The following is a 15,526-nucleotide window of genomic DNA, read 5'->3' on the forward strand; positions in this document are numbered from 1 at the left end:
TAAGGAATGTTTCGTTTCTCTCTCCAACGAAGGTGGGATTTCACACAATGTCGATCATGTAATCATTTTGGGACGAATTTTGAAATTTTCTAGGCTCTCTACCAATACCCAGTTAATAAAATTATCCAAAAAAAACAAAGAACAAGAATCTGGTTGATTCTATATAGCCCATCATCAAGCTTTGCCATCCCTCAATAGAGAGCATCAAATATGTCGCTATACATGACAAACCTAATTAGCAGGCGGCTGTACGAAGCAGCACACAATGGGGACGTAAACCCCTTGCAAGACATCCGCGACCGATACCCATTGCTCCTTATGGGCGGCACCCTCTTGGACGACCCATACGACCTTCTCCCTGAGCCCCCACTTCAAGTGGCTGCCTCTTTTGGGCACTTTGATTTTGTGGTGAGGGTGTTGGAATTGGAGCCTGCATCAGCCCACCACTCCGACCGCCAAGGCTTGTCGGCTCTGCACATGGCGGCTGCCAATGGGCATCTCAATATCATTACGCACTTGCTTCAATTTGATTCGGAACTCTGCTTTCTGTGCAGTAATGATGGCAGAAATCCTATGCATTTTGCGGCTATGAATGGGCGGCTGCAGGCCTTGCGGCTGCTGGTCGGAGGAATTGAGGGTAGATATGATGTTAAGACCTTTCTCAATGCTAAGGATGATCTTGGCTTCACTCTCCTCCATCTTGCCGTTTATAATCAACATCTCGAGGTAATCTTTGAAATGGATTCAAATATATACAGTTTCCGTTCCATTTAGTTAATGGGAAGAAATCTAAATCCACCAATTATAGATATTGTCTACTTTGACCCGTTACTTACATTCGTTAGCCTCACGGTTTTAAAATGCGTATGCTAAGAAGAGGTTTTCATATCTTTATAAGTAATGCTTCGTTTTCCTCTCTAACCGATGGGTGATCTCATAATCCACCCTCATGGAGGCCAACGTCCTCGTTAGTACACCATCTGGTGTCTAGCTCTGATACCATTTGTAACAGCCCAAGCCCATGTTTTAAAATCTCTAGCATTTGTGCATTCAACTTTATAAGGGTGTGGAAACTGTGAGGCTGATGACGAATCATTTGGGCAACGAATCATTTCTTATAAGGGTGTGGAAATCTCTCCCTATCAGACGTGTTTTAAAACTGTGAGGCTGATGACGATATGTAACGGGCTAATGCGGACAACATTTGCAAGCCGTGGACTTGGACGGTCTTTGCAGTTAAAATGAATATCTCTAATGAAAAGTAATATCCTAATCCCACCACTAGTAGATACTACTATCTATTATCATCAAACAATATTCAGGGCAGGTCTTCGCAGACACATTTTAAAATAGTGAGGCTAATGGCAATACGTAACGGGCTAATGCAAACAACATTTGCTAGCGGTGGGCTTCGACTGTTATATCTTTGTTCAGGGCAGGTCTTCGCAGTTAAAATGGATATCTCTAATGTGAAGTAATAGCTCAAACCCACCACCAGTAGATATTGTCCGCTATCAACAGTCCAAATCCATCGCTAGTAGATATTATCCACTTTAGCCCGTTACGTATAGTCATTAACCTCACGATTTTAAAACATGTCTGCTAAGAAGAGGTTTTCACACCCTTATAAGGAATGATCTGTTCCCTTCTCTAACTGATGTGAGATCTCACACTTAAAGAAGTGGTCGGTAAGTTAGGAAGAAAATAAAAGCGACGCCGTTCTTTTGCAGATAGTTCAGTACTTACTCACCTTAGAAATCGAGGTGAATGCTTTAAATTCAAAGGGGCTCACACCACTAGACCTGCTGTTGGATTGTCCCATGGTGTATCCAAAGAGAGTGAGGACGGCCAATTTCCTCCGTGGCCATGGAGCCGTCCGCTCATCGGCGCTAAGTTCGACAACCTCCCAGGAGATTTGGGCCAGAAAGAAGGACACTTTAATGGTGGTGGCATCCCTCATCGCCACCATGGCCTTCCAAGCCGTCGTCAACCCTCCCGGCGGCGTCTGGCAAGAGGATGGTGCCCATATCAACAACAGCTCGGTCACCAGTCATCAAGCTGGAAAATCGGTAATGACACTTACAATTCTGAGTTTTTAAGGAAAAAGTTCGTTGACAATAAGATCCAAACCGTTAAGATGTTTTTCCGACAAAAACTTAGTCATACCAAACATTATCAAACGAACATGGACCGACTACTTAATTTAAAACATAAAAAATGGGTTGGGTTAGTTTTTTTTTTTTTTTTTTTTTTTTTTTTTTTTTTTTTTTTTTTTTTTTTTTTTTTTTTTTTTTTTTTTTTTTTTTTTTTTTTTTTTTTTTTTTTTTTTTTTTTGTCCCGACTTGTGTTTGGTGGAATTTTTTAAAATCGGACAATTTTTAGTCGATTCGTAGGTCAACCCAACCAACCCGAAAATAGGATTGATACCGAACCCAACCCTACCTTACTTTTAAAATTATTATGAAAATGAAAAATATTTGACATTTGTAACCGATATGACTGATGCGTTGTGAGTTGTGAATATTTAGGTTTGGTTGAAATTTTGGAAAACTAAAAAATTTGAGTTGGTTCGTAGGTCAACATGACCAACCCAACCATCTCGAAAATTCTTTTAAGATTATTATGAAAACTAAGAATATTTGACTCTTGTAACTAATATCGGTGATGGGGTCTGAAATGTTTGATATTTGAGTTTTATTAAATTTAAAAACGTAACATGTATTATGGATAAATAAGATTTTTTTTAAAAAAAAATTTAAAAACAACCCGACAACGGAAATCAACCCACCCCTCTAATTCTCAAGTTCGATTACGTTGTGAATTATATTTGAATTACTGGATCACCGACCCAATCAAGTTAAAATTTGAACAATGAAATGAAATTGGTTTGAGCAGGTAATGGCAGCAAAAAGCCCAAAACTTTACGTGTTCTTCATAACGTTTGCGTCGTGGGCGTTCATATTCTCGCTAATGGAGTTGCTCCTGCACGTCAGCAACCGCGTCTCCAACAGCGGCATGGTTTCTGAGGCCTTGATTGTTTACGCTAAGTACATGTCCACCCTCTCCCTCGTCGCCACTTATTCGATATCCGCGGCGTTTTTGACCGCCTTGTCTGGCCAAGATGCTGCCGGCTTCACCTTCTTGATATCCATCACCGCCATCTTCGTCCTCCTCTATTTGTTCTTTGTTTTGAGATATGGCTTCCGTAAAAGGCCTTCTCCTTTGAAAAAGCCCATTACTTTTCCTCCCCCTATTCCTCCACAATCATAGGCTTCTCGTTAATTAACGTAGAACTTCAACGATCTTCAACAACGACCATTATAACAGCTCGAGCTCACCGCTAACTGATATTGTCTTATTTAGACTTTTTTTTTTCAGGCTCGTGGTGGGCTTGGACAGTTACAACCATTAAGTAGCAAATCAAAATAATAATGGATGGCAACTTGTTATAACTCTCGTGGGCTTTGGTAACCCGAAGCCATGGATTGGTTAAGATTCACGAAGTTCAAGTCATACCCAATTCTTACTTGACAAGAATTCTCGAAGGGTATGGTTTATCGAGCATAGTCGTTTAGTACAAATCTAGTAGAAACTGGCTAACTCTATTAAGAGGATATTTTGCCGTGATAATTAGTTAGAATATATCTTACATATTTAGGGAGTTGTTAGTATAGATTTGATTAACCGTATATTTTATTTATTTACCAGATTTAATTAGATATATATTTTTTCTATTTTTAGGTATTAGTTGATAGTTTGTATCCTATTTAAACGTGGTAAACCTGAATGAAGATCATACTTTCGATCCCAATTCTATTTCTATTTCTCATTCTTAACACACTCAAAATCAAATGGTTACCGGTGAGATTAATAGATGGGCGCTAGCCTAAGTCAAATCTTTAAATTATAAATTTTATATTTTAAAAATTTATGAATTTACTCACCATTAAATTAAATTTTAATAAATTAATTAATTATAAAATAAAAACTAAAATTTAACAATAAAATAATACAAATCTTTTATAATGTAATCCACTTATTGGTTTTGGTAAACGATGACTTGAGCAGTGGTTTTCGCATTGACTGAGGTGGCGCAGCCGTCGTAGCCACGTGGTTGATTACGTCAGCATGGTGACGTAAGACGATCCAACGTTTTATTCCCGTCCGTCAGTCCGCCGGGGAAGGAGTATGTTTTTTTGTTGACTTTTTCAACGCTGTCAAAGAATTGGACGGAATTTTGAATGGTGGGGCCCCCTCTTCTATTGACCTTGACTTTTCTTTTTACTGTTTAAGATTTACTGAAAATTGACTCGGGAATAGTTTTTTTTTTTTTTGTAATTATTATTGCTAACAATAACGCAATTTATGATTATAAAATTTTATTGATATTATTTACTTTTATCTGAAATAAAAATGAATTATGTTATGATTACGAAAATACCCTTTTTATAAAAATATACAAAAGCTTATTAATAAAATTTTAAAAATCTATATTTATGGTTTTATTTTTTAAAAAAATTAGAAAATAATGTTACCCATTTCAAAAAAAAAAAAAAAAAATCAATTTTTCAATATAATTTTCAATTTAGAGGACAAAAAAATACATAATTTCCATTTTGAAATTGAATGGAGTTAGGGTGTTGTGGGACTTTGAAGACCTGAATATATGAGACCGGACTCGGGACTATGTTTTATTAACGTAACTGCAAATATATCATATGAACTTGAACATAACAGGGCTCGGGACTACGTTTTTTGTAAGTATTGATTTAGTCGTACGTTGAATTGAATCGTTGTCGATAGCCTAATGAAGGGGTTGGTGGTAGGGAGGATAATGATGGTGAAGTGAAATGAACACATTTTGTTCAAAAGTGGACTCAGAGTCATCTGTTATGGCATACCCCACACAAACTTCATAATCTAGACTTGATGGTCTTCATCGTTCATTATATTAAGCATTAGCTTCGAAGCTTCCTAAGTTTGGAGGAAGCTGCCTATCAACCTGAACTCAGTTCATACTTTTGCTATTAAGTCTTTCATTAATATCTGAAAATTTGAATTCAAATTCAAAACCAAAAACTGTCTACTTTGTTTTTGCTTCTTAGTTTCCAAATGTCTTACAATAGTAACCAGCACCTTGATAAGTCGGAGAACGATCTTCCCGAGCAGCCGGGGTTCGAGTTTACGGACTGGATGTTCGATAGGTGGCTCGATGAAAACTCTCCACCTCTGGTCGACTCGGCGATGTACCCGGCTTATCAGTCAGGGGAGATTGAGGAGTTTGATGGAAGCACAATTCAGCAAGGAGAACCTAGCAGTAGTAAGCATAACTCTTATTATTACATTTTAGTGATTGTAACTATCGCATGTGTAGAAATCTCTCCCTAGCAGGTGCGTTTTAAAATCGTGAGGCTGATGGCAATACGTAATGAACCAAAGCAGACAATATCTGCTAGCGGTGGGTTTGGGCTGTTACAAATGGTATTAGAGCTAGACACTGGGCGGTATGCCAGCGAGGACGCTGGAGCCCAATGGGGTGGATTGTGAGGTCTCACATTGGTTGAAGAGGAGAACGAAGTTTTCCTTATAAGGGTGTGGAAACTTCTCCTTAGCAAACGTGCTTTAAAACTGTGAGGCTAACGGCGATACGTAATGAGCTAAAGCGGACAATATCTGCTAGCAGTAGGCATAGGTTGTTACAAATGGTATTAGAGCCAGACACTGGGTGGTGTGCCGGCGGGGACGCTGGGCCTCCAAGGGAGGTGAATTGTGAGATCGCACATCGGTTGGAGAGGGGAGCGAAACACTCCTTATAAGGGTGTGGAAACCTCTTCCTACTAGACGCGTTTTAAAACTGTGAGATTGACGGTAACACATTATGAGTCAAAGCGGTAATATCTGCTAGCAGTAGACTTGTCCGGTTTAGATTTGAGAGGCTGTGGCCTAATGAATGACCCTTAATGGTGTTAGTAGGAGACAATGGGAGAGAGAGGGAAGTTAGAGAAAGATTTGCATTCAAGACCAAATCAGAAGTTGAGGTTCTGGATGATGGTTTCAAGTGGAGGAAGTATGGAAAGAAGATGGTGAAGAACAGCCCAAATCCGAGGTAAGAAAATGAATTCTGTCTAAACATAAACATAACATGTTTCATTGTTAATCCGGTTTGGCTCGACCATCTACGAAATGCAGGAACTACTACAAATGTTCGGTCGAGGGCTGCCCGGTGAAGAAGAGAGTCGAGAGAGATCGAGAGGATCCAAAATACGTGATAACGACTTACGAGGGTGTTCATACTCATGAAAGTTCTTGATTTGTTTATTTTTACACCAAATCTCCCTATGTTTAATAAGAAAATCCTTGTAATAAACTATGAACCAAAGTTCTAGCTTCAATACGTTGATCTTGTCTGGTCTGGAGCACTGTGTGGAGTAGAGGCCCCATACCAAACAACATCATATTCACTGATATATATATCTAAAGATCTTTTTAATGAATCTATATCGAATCCTTTCATCGGGCCAACAACTGGTTCGTAGTCTTGTAAGTGATCTCTAAGTTGCACCATGAGAGCCACCACAAGCTTGTTCCCAAACAATCTCAGCTCTTTGTTAGAGAGGTTCCCACCTCCTTATAAAAAATGTTTCGTTCCCCTCTCTGACTAAGGTGGGATCTCAAGATCCATCCCCCTGAGGCCAGCGTCCTCAATGGCACTCCGCCTGGTGACTAGCTCTAATACCACTTGTAATAACTCAAGCTCACCGCTAGCAAATATTGTCCATTTTGACCCGTTACGTATCACTATTACGTCGTTGGCCTCACGGTTTTAAAATGCGTCTACTAGAGAAAGGTTTTCACGCCCTTATAAGGAATATTTTGTTCCCCACTCTAACTGCTGTGAGATCCTACAAATACCTATGTCTTAATGTAATTTATGATCTTAGTTTGATTTGGTTGGATTCGTGTCGTGCCCTGCCTTATTTTTGCATGTCCTTTCATAAACCGGGAAAAACATGAAAAAATAGGAAAAAGAAAGGAACGAAGTCTTGGGTTCTGTAACAGTGGCTCTTTTCAAGTGGGAATGAGAAAAGAACCCCACCATAGAACACTAACTTTTCTATTAATCTGCTGATCTAGTTAGTTGAATCTATCCACGTGAGATCCCACCTTAGTTGGAGAGGGAACGAACTATTCTTTATAAAAGTGTAGAAACTTCTTCCTAATAGACGCGTTTCAAAATCGTGAGGCTAACGGCGATACGTAATGGGTCAAAGCGGACAATATCTACTAGTGGTGGTCTCGGGCTATTATAAATAGTATCAGAGCCAGTCACTGGTCGGAGTAGGACTAGACCCTCTCCATAGTAGATGCATTTTAAAACCTTGAGGGAAAGCTCTGAAGAAGAAAACCCAAAGAGAACAATATTTACCAGCAGTGGGGTTGGGCTGTTATAAATGGTATCAGAGCAAGACATCAGGCTAGGTCTCCAAAAGGTGAATTGTGAGATCCTACGTAGGTTGAAGAGAAGAACGAAGAATTCCTTATAAGAGTGTGGAAACTTCTCCCTAGTAGATGCGTTTTAAAACTATGAGACTAACGATAATATGTAACTGGTTAAAAAGCAGACAATATCTGCTAGCAGTGATTTGGGGCTGTTACAAATGGTATCATAGCCAATCATCGGATAGTGTGCGGCATTGGTCGAAGTAAGGCTAGACCCTCCCCATAGTAGACACATCTTAAAACTTTGAGGGAAAGTCCGTAAGGGAAAAACCCCAAATAAGACAATATCTACTAGCGGTGGGGTTAGGCTATTACAAATGGTATCGGAGTCAGCCACCAAACGATGTGCCAGCAAGGACGCTAGGTCCCCAAGGAGGTGGATTGTGAGATCCCATATCGATTGGAGGGGAAAACGAAGCATTCCTTATAAGGGTGTGAAAACCCCTCCCTAGTAGACGCATTTCAAAACTACGAGGCTGACGACGATACGTAATGGGTCAAAGCAAACAATATCTACTAACGGTGGTCTCAGACTGTTACAAATGGTATCAAGGCCAGTCACCAAACAGTACGAGGCACTGATCGGAGTAGGACTATACCCTCTCTATAGTAGACGCGTTCTAAAACTTTGAGGGGAAACCCATAATGGAAAGCCCAAAGATGACAATATCGGCTATCAGTGAGGTTGGGCTGTTACAAATGGTATTAAAGGCAGACACCTAGCGTTATGCCAGCAAGGACACTAGGTCCCCAAGGGGTGGATTGTGAGATCCCACATCGATTGGAGTGTTTTAAAATAATAAAGATGACAGCGATACGTAAGTGATCAAAGTAGACCATATATGCTAGTAATGGATTTGGAGTGTTACAATCAAGTGATTATAATTAAAGTTCAGATGTTCTTCAAATGAGTTACAGCTCAAGTAGCAAAACGCTCCATAACAATGGTGAAATGAAACGAGGAGAGATCGAAACTGAATTTCAAAATGCAGGCATATTGATTCTAAGAACAGTGAAGAACAACTAGACATGATTTTCAAGTTCGTAAAAGCCTCAAAGTAAATAAAAATGACTGAGTAATTGCAGGAATCAATGAATTCAAGCGTACCATCGACAATGAAGCCAATCTTGATTGTTATCTCGCGCAGCTTTCATGGAGGAATGAACAAAGATCAAAGCCATACAGAGAAGCGAGCTCTGTACTTCAACCACTCGGAGACGCAGGGTTCTCCGCTTCTCCGAGTACCATCTGCAAATCAATAACCGGAATCGCTAGAACAACGAGGAACTTCAAACGAATTAGGGTTTAGCGAATGAAAACGGAAACGAACCGATTGAAACAATTGTGATATGCCGCCCTGAGATCAGCACACGACGATGTTGCAGAACCGGAGCCTTCACATTGTCTCTTGATACTCATTGATTGAGATACTACCACTCCAGTCAATGGCCGTCGACGAAGCAATCGCGGCTGTTCTTGGAAACTTCTCGGCCAACGAAATCCCTGTACGTCCTCGCGCATTTAATTTATACACATTTCAATTCAACGCTCATTCTTCCGTAATTTGTTCACAATTTAGATAAATTTCGTTAATGCAAGATCATTTCGGATCGATTATCATTCAAAAAGTCGATGATTCGATATTTCAATCGATTCGTAAACGTGTTATGAAATATGAGATGTTTGTATAAGAATCTGAAAAGAACATAAGAAATAACCTGAATTTCTGCTAATTCCTTATGATAAGCACCAAGAGTAGGAATTGATACAAAGAAAATAGTGCATAAACGTGGAAGAGTCTCCCAGTTTGCTTCACCTATTCTATTACATTGCTGCTGCAGCCATTTACATTGCCAGAACTCGTTAGAACTCGGAGCTTATATAACAAATGCTCCAAGCGCCATGGAGAATCTGGAATGCTGCATACTTCCTTAACATTCATATCATTAATATATCATAATGCCCCGAAGAAAAATAGTCGGGCGAACATTAATATCATCGTGTTCTTTGTCTCGTAAATCATAACAAGAATATGGTACAAGTACAACTAAAAAAGGAAGAATGATTTCGTTATGATTTCGTTATGATTTCGTCTTGAACTTCCAATGAGCTTTCAAATCGATCACGACGATCGTGATGTTGTCTTTGCTGCCCTTTTGAAGAGCTCGTTTCGAGAGATATTCCGCGGCTGCTTGGGCTGCAGGATCAATCCCCACCCCTCTCTCAGAAGGTAAACTGACACCGTTCTTCTTGTGCCAGAGAAGGATTCGTCTTCGAGCCAGGTCGCATACCTCTTCGTTTGACATCACGTCCCATAAACCATCGCTGGCTAGAACGAGACATTCGTCATCTTTCGCTCGAGGGATGAACATCACTTCTGGCTCCGGGATGATCCATGGTTTCAAGTATCTATCACCTGCAACCCAGTGGTTTGAAAACTCAAAAACGTGGTATCACATAGAACAACCCAGCACTTCAGAAATTGAAATTCTTATGATATGCTATAACGCTGCGCTACTACTAGAACTCGAAACCGTGCATATGAACGGTAGCACACGGCCACAAGAGATGTCAAAGTAGCTCATTTTGATACGATTCCTATCTTGACTTAATATAATATAATAGCGAATTCATTTTGCTTATACACGACAGATCTAAAAGTGTCTCTTGATTCGAAGAAGAGTACAATGTGAACTCTATCCTCAATTGTCATTCATTTATGGGAAGGACTTCAAAAATGTGGATGTAATAGCTTAAGCCCATGGTTAGCCGATATTGTCCTCTTCGGGCTTTCATTTCTGGCCTTTCCCTTAAGGTTTTAAAACGTGTCTGCTAGAGAGAGGTTTCCTGTTTTGTTCCCCTCTCCAATTGATATGGGATCTCACAATCCACTCCCCTTGGGGCCAGCGTCCTCGCTGACACACCGCTCGGTAACTGACTCAGATACCATTTGTAACAGTCCAACCCCACCACTAGCAGATAGTCTTCTTTGGGCTTCCCCTCAAGGTTTTAAAACGTGTTTGCTAGAGACCCTAATAAGGAATGTTTTGTTCTCCTCTCTAACCAATGTAAGATCTCACAATCCACCCCCTTTGGGGGCTAGCGTCCTCGCTGGCACACCGTCTAATGACTGGCTCTGATACCATTTGTAACAGCCCAACCCCACCACTAGCCAATATTGTCCTCTTTGGGCTTCCCCTCAAGGTTTTAAAACGTATCCACTAGAAAACTTATAAGAAATGTTTTGTTCTCCTCTCCAACCGATGTGGGATCTCACAATCCACCCTTCTTGGGGGCCAACGTCTTCACTGGCACACCGCTTGGTGACTGGCTCTGATACCATTTGTAACAGCTCTACCCCACCGCTAGTAGATATTGTCCTATTTCGGCTTCTCCTCAAGGTTTTAAAACGTGTCTACTAGAGACCCATGTAAGGAATGTTTCGTTCCCCTCTCCAACTGATGTGGGATCTCTCAATCCACCCCCTTGGAGACCCAACGCCCTCGCTGGCACACCGCCTGGTGACTGACTCTAATACCATTTATAATAGCCCAAGCCCACCGCTAGTAGATATTGTCATCTTTGGGCTTTCCCTTTCGGGCTTCCCCTCAAGATTTTAAGACGAGTCTACTAGGGAGAGATTTCCACATCCTTATAAATAATGTTTTGTTCTCCTCTCCAACCGACGTGGGATTTCAAAATGGACTCCATATTCCACGCTTTATTAATAAATGGAACTCCTAACTGGCATCCACTTGTCATAAAAAGGCCTAATAGGAAAGATCCTTTGACTTGTAGCCATTGGAGCATGTTTAGCAGCAAATATGATATCAATTCAAGTCACTGGGTAGCAGAAGACATACCGATCGATCTCGACATCGCTAGAACACCAAAAACACGGTGCCCGTTCCACTGTATGACTTTCCCACCTGCAGCTTCAATCCGTTCATATTCATCTTCTCTGTTCGGCTGAGAAACATCGACGAGATTAAAACCAACGAAGATCAGTGAAAAAGAAAGCATAAAACGCACGAACGTACTTTGTGATCCACGGACAATGCCATCGGCTCCTTCCGACGACAAAGAACGGCTCTCGAGTCGCCACAATTTGCAACAATGATATGAGATGCACAGATAATGGCAACAACAGCAGTGGAGCCAACAGTTTCTGGTGCCACAGGCTCAACACCAGGTCCCCCTCCAATTTCAGCATCAACTTTTACAAAGCATTTGGTGAATGCCTTTCTCCATAGCTCTTGACAATCATCCTTTATATTACCAGCAGCTATATCTTGCTTAGCAAGTTCAATCTCCTCAGATAAAGCCAAATGCATACGTTCACGACAATAATTAGCGACCTATATATTACGAGATTCGAGTTAAAACAACAGTGTAACGGGGTAACGGGTTAAAAGACTTGACCGATGAAATTCGTATGCATACCTGAGAGCCACCATGACCATCGTAAACCCCGAAAAAATGAACGGTTTGATGAGCTATAGCCTTGCTCGAGCCATCGAAAACTCGGTCACCAACAAGCATTTCGACGGGAAGTTCTGAAAACTTAGGTACCATTGCTACAGCATCTTCCATCTCGGGTCTTCTTCCACATACCGACGTAAATCCCCAAAGGGGTACACAATCTACCTCGAAAACGCTTCGACTAACCGGTTCGTTCGCCCTTTCCTCAATAGGCAGCTGAAGAACCACGTTATTACATGCTCCAACATCATCTTCAAGGCTAACAACTGCAGAAGAAGAACTCGCAATATTACCTTTCGCTGCAATCTCGACACAACTAACGTCCTTCGCATTGGTAATCGAATCAAACGCTTCGAAAAATGACACCTCAGTACCTAAAAAATCATCACCACAAATGCTGCTAGTTTCACTAACCACTGAATGTGAACAAGAACTATCATAAATCTGTTCACCCTCTAAAGATAAACAATCATCTTCTTCACATCCAACCGATATCGTCTCATCCGCCGCAACCCAATTGCTACTACTTTGAGATAACACAACCGATAACGGAACGCTTTCGCACTTATCATCATTCGTAACCGAAACAGCAGCAATACCAATCTCTTCCTCCCCATTAGAACTCTTACAATCATCAGAAACTACTTCAATCGAGTCATCCGAAGCCTTCGTCACAGAGTCGGATAACAAACCGGCAGTATCTGCCATGAGCTTAAGTCTTGTGATATCCATGGGGGTTGCTGCCATGTTGGGGTTATCACAGACTGAATTACCTACCCTAAATGGCACCACAACCGCTGAGGACATCTCCTCCATCAAATTCTGTACCTAAACAAACATAAAAGCTACCCAAAAACCCCTTTAAACTCACAAAACCCCTCATATTTCAACTAATCCACCGCTTTTTTGTCATTAAGAATGATCTTGGAATATAAATGATGGGTTTGAACAAACCATTTCCCATCCGTGAGAAACTGGACAAGACCCAAAAGAATTTAAACATGAAAGATTCAGATCTGGTCAACTTCAGTGGATCAAACCATGAAATTTGAGAAATTTGAAGATGAACTTTGATGAACTTTAAATGAACATAAAGAACCTGGAAGGGTAAGGAGAGAGCCCCAAATTTGTTATCTGTAAACACAAGAAAGACATGGAAAAAGGGTTAAGAACAATCACGAGAAACAGCTCAAAAAAGATGAAATCTCAAGAATCAGAGGAAAACCCTAGAAAAAGATAGTAACCCTTTAAACAAAATTAGGAGAGTTTCCCCAAATCAAAGGCAATTCTTAGCTACCTCTCGTATGAAATTTAGCTTCCTTTCGCTATCTAACTATCCCTCTCAGGCTATCTCTTTCAAATGGTTATGATACTCAAAGGAAGAACATGAAATTAAACGAAGAAAACCCAGAGAATCTGAAGAACGAAGAGGAAAAGGGTTGCTTACCACTCAAACAAGCAGAAAATTAGACGACCCAGAACAGAAAAAATTGAAATTGCAATAAAAAGTGTGAAAATACGAGGAAAAAAAATTGAAAAAAATATAGCTTTTTTGGGAGAGAGATGAGAGAATAGGACACGTGTCGAGATTTTGAATGCCCACCAATCCATGATGTTCCCAATCCTTTACCCTTTCGAACGCTTCAATCCAATCAAAAATGTTCTTTTGTTAATTACTATGATGTTCTTCTTCCAATCAGTGGCGAGGATGAAGAAAAAATAAAAAAAAACATTTTTTTTTTAATGTCTATTTACATTTATTGCTGAAAATGAATTCCGACCAATAAATATGGTTTACTGTAAATGACAAATGTGTGAAAACGTTGTCTTGTGTGTGAAACATTTTTTGTCTGATGTCTTATTTCGGAGTTGAGTTTTTATTTCGCTCTCTCGGTCGAAAATTGAATAAAATAAAAATTCCAGAAAGACTCTAAAGAGTCAGGATCAAAATATCTTGAATCTTCTCGAGCGGGAAGCACTAGGAGGACCCAAAAGATTTGAAAACCATAAAAATTTTAAATTTCCAAAGGGTAAGCTACAAGGCTGAAAACGTTCGAGAAATAACGAGTTGAATACCTTCAATAAGCTAAAAGTTGAACACGTTCAAGTAGTTACACGTCGAATAAGCTAAAAGCAACTACTTTCAGGAAGTTGTAAGCCAACGACCTTCGATAAGCTAAACTTTAAAATTTTCAATAATCTAGAGGTCGGAGGAGTTCATAAGTTAAAAACGTTCCATAAGTTAAAAGTTGAATACCTTCAAAAAGCTTCCGTCGAACGCTTTCAATAAACTAAAAATTAAATAAGTATAAATTTATACATTATTATTTTTTAAAATATTAATGAGACAGTCGTATTAGATTTTTCATACAAACAAAATATTAAAATTTTCTTTTTTAGTAACTAATATTTTGTAATGCAAATTTTTTTTGCGGAAATTTCTGTAGCTATCAACTTTTAATGAAGAATGCTCTATATAATAGTTTTTTTATTATTATTTATTACGAGAACGAAAAATTCTACCATGCATACTTTATGTAGAAATGGCCTATTGTTATTATATAATATTTTTTTTTAATTACGAGACGAGAGATTCTACCATACATATTTTATATAAACATTTATAAATGTTACTATATAATAATTTATTTTATTATTTATTACGAGAGCCAAAGATTCTACCGTACATACTTTATGTCAGTTATCATTAACCACAGACATCTCTAATATAATTAATTATAATATTTTTTTCATTAAAATGTTTGTATTTAATTTACGTATTAATAAAGCTTTAAAAAATTAAATTATAAATTTAATAATTTTTATTTAAAATAATTACAAATTTAATCTTAAATTTTCAATTTGATAAAAAATCATATATTAGACCTAAATTTTAATTTTATATTTAATAAATTAAATAATTTTTAAAAAGTTTTAAATTTAATAAAAAGTAAAGATGGTTAAAACTTAATAGAAATAAATAAAGGAATAAAAGTAACTATATATAATTTTATGTATTAATTTTAATAATTTTTATTATATTTACGTGATATTTTAATTCCCAAAATTTAGGGAGGGTAATGGCTATAGAACCAAAGCCAAATTTGCCTAAATGAAGCCAATGGCGGAGAATCGCCATTGTTCAACCATTCTTCAAGTGTCTGTTATGTTCGTTATCTTCTCCATACCTTACCTTCATGATTCTCCGCCCTTGCCCCCACTGCTCTCTTCGAACCAAATTGTTGGGCTAAATTCAAGCGGCTGCGGCACTAACATCCTGAACCTCTTTGCAAAATGCCTCCGCATCCACCGGAAGATGGGATTCCCTTGAACACCACGGCGGTGGCCATTGACAAGGATAAGAACAGCCAACACGCCGTCCGTTGGGCTATTGATCATCTGGTCATAAACAACCCGCTTATCATTCTCATCCATGTTAGGCATAAAGCTTATCAAAATCATCGTAGGTACCCTCTATCTGTTTTTTTTTTTTTTTTTTTTTTTTTTTTTTTTTTTTTTTTTTTTTTTTTTTTTTTTTTTTTT

General features: G+C 39.0%; 4 protein-coding genes across 7 annotated transcripts in view; 3 read left to right on the top strand and 1 right to left on the bottom strand.

The window, feature by feature from the left end:
• The first annotated feature begins 222 nt into the window (after positions 1–222).
• LOC111462984 (espin-like) lies at positions 223–3,270 on the top strand. The gene is made up of 3 exons (XM_023106813.1): positions 223–726; positions 1,836–2,069; positions 2,896–3,270. The coding sequence occupies exons 1-3, from the start codon at positions 223–225 to the stop codon at positions 3,268–3,270; spliced, it is 1,113 nt and encodes a 370-aa protein (XP_022962581.1).
• A 1,725-nt stretch (positions 3,271–4,995) lies between these two features.
• LOC111462657 (probable WRKY transcription factor 50) lies at positions 4,996–6,483 on the top strand. Of its 2 annotated transcripts, none has more exons than XM_023106330.1 (3): positions 4,996–5,320; positions 5,971–6,106; positions 6,190–6,483. In XM_023106330.1, exons 1-3 carry the CDS (start codon positions 5,113–5,115, stop codon positions 6,308–6,310), a joined length of 465 nt encoding a protein of 154 aa, XP_022962098.1. In that variant the 5' UTR covers positions 4,996–5,112; the 3' UTR covers positions 6,311–6,483. The 2 variants fall into 2 exon arrangements, with proteins under 2 accessions (XP_022962098.1, XP_022962099.1); XM_023106331.1 differs by having other exon boundaries at positions 5,001–5,320; positions 5,974–6,106.
• A 2,732-nt stretch (positions 6,484–9,215) lies between these two features.
• On the bottom strand, positions 9,216–13,563 carry LOC111462652 (probable protein phosphatase 2C 53). 2 transcript variants are annotated; one of them, XM_023106323.1, is made up of 5 exons: positions 13,431–13,563; positions 11,945–13,117; positions 11,542–11,859; positions 11,365–11,470; positions 9,216–9,917 (listed from the first exon to the last, which is right to left on the bottom strand). In XM_023106323.1, the coding sequence occupies exons 2-5, from the start codon at positions 12,797–12,799 to the stop codon at positions 9,583–9,585; spliced, it is 1,614 nt and encodes a 537-aa protein (XP_022962091.1). In that variant the 5' UTR covers positions 12,800–13,117; positions 13,431–13,563; the 3' UTR covers positions 9,216–9,582. The 2 variants fall into 2 exon arrangements, with proteins under 2 accessions (XP_022962091.1, XP_022962090.1); XM_023106322.1 differs by lacking the exon at positions 13,431–13,563 and adding an exon at positions 13,281–13,424 and having other exon boundaries at positions 9,245–9,917.
• A 1,507-nt stretch (positions 13,564–15,070) lies between these two features.
• LOC111462651 (U-box domain-containing protein 51-like) overlaps positions 15,071–15,526 on the top strand; it is a 5,065-nt gene continuing 4,609 nt past the window's right edge. The window contains exon 1 of one of the 2 annotated variants that reach the window (XM_023106319.1): positions 15,071–15,446. In XM_023106319.1, coding sequence (XP_022962087.1) covers positions 15,278–15,446 — 169 coding nt within the window. In that variant the 5' untranslated portion in view covers positions 15,071–15,277. Of the gene's footprint in view, positions 15,451–15,526 lie in introns of both variants that reach the window. The other variant, XM_023106320.1, reaches the window with a different exon arrangement.

Source organism: Cucurbita moschata, unplaced genomic scaffold (genome assembly GCF_002738365.1).
Source record: "Cucurbita moschata cultivar Rifu unplaced genomic scaffold, Cmos_1.0 Cmo_Scf00027, whole genome shotgun sequence".
In the NCBI taxonomy this organism is placed as follows: domain Eukaryota; kingdom Viridiplantae; phylum Streptophyta; class Magnoliopsida; order Cucurbitales; family Cucurbitaceae; genus Cucurbita; species Cucurbita moschata.

Coding starts and splice junctions, on each gene's coding strand:
- LOC111462652 (XM_023106323.1), bottom strand. CDS start 12,799: ATGGAGGAGATGTCCTCAGCGGTTGTGGTGCCATTTAGGGTAGGTAAT. Junction 11,860..11,944: donor ATGGTCATGGTGGCTCTCAG/GTATGCATACGA, acceptor CGTAATATATAG/GTCGCTAATTATTGTCGTGA. Junction 11,471..11,541: donor CATTGTCCGTGGATCACAAA/GTACGTTCGTGC, acceptor GATGTTTCTCAG/CCGAACAGAGAAGATGAATA.
- LOC111462984 (XM_023106813.1), top strand. CDS start 223: ATGACAAACCTAATTAGCAGGCGGCTGTACGAAGCAGCACACAATGGG. Junction 727..1,835: donor TTTATAATCAACATCTCGAG/GTAATCTTTGAA, acceptor GTGTATCCAAAG/AGAGTGAGGACGGCCAATTT. Junction 2,070..2,895: donor GTCATCAAGCTGGAAAATCG/GTAATGACACTT, acceptor TGGTTTGAGCAG/GTAATGGCAGCAAAAAGCCC.
- LOC111462657 (XM_023106330.1), top strand. CDS start 5,113: ATGTCTTACAATAGTAACCAGCACCTTGATAAGTCGGAGAACGATCTT. Junction 5,321..5,970: donor GCAAGGAGAACCTAGCAGTA/GTAAGCATAACT, acceptor TAATGGTGTTAG/TAGGAGACAATGGGAGAGAG. Junction 6,107..6,189: donor AAGAACAGCCCAAATCCGAG/GTAAGAAAATGA, acceptor TACGAAATGCAG/GAACTACTACAAATGTTCGG.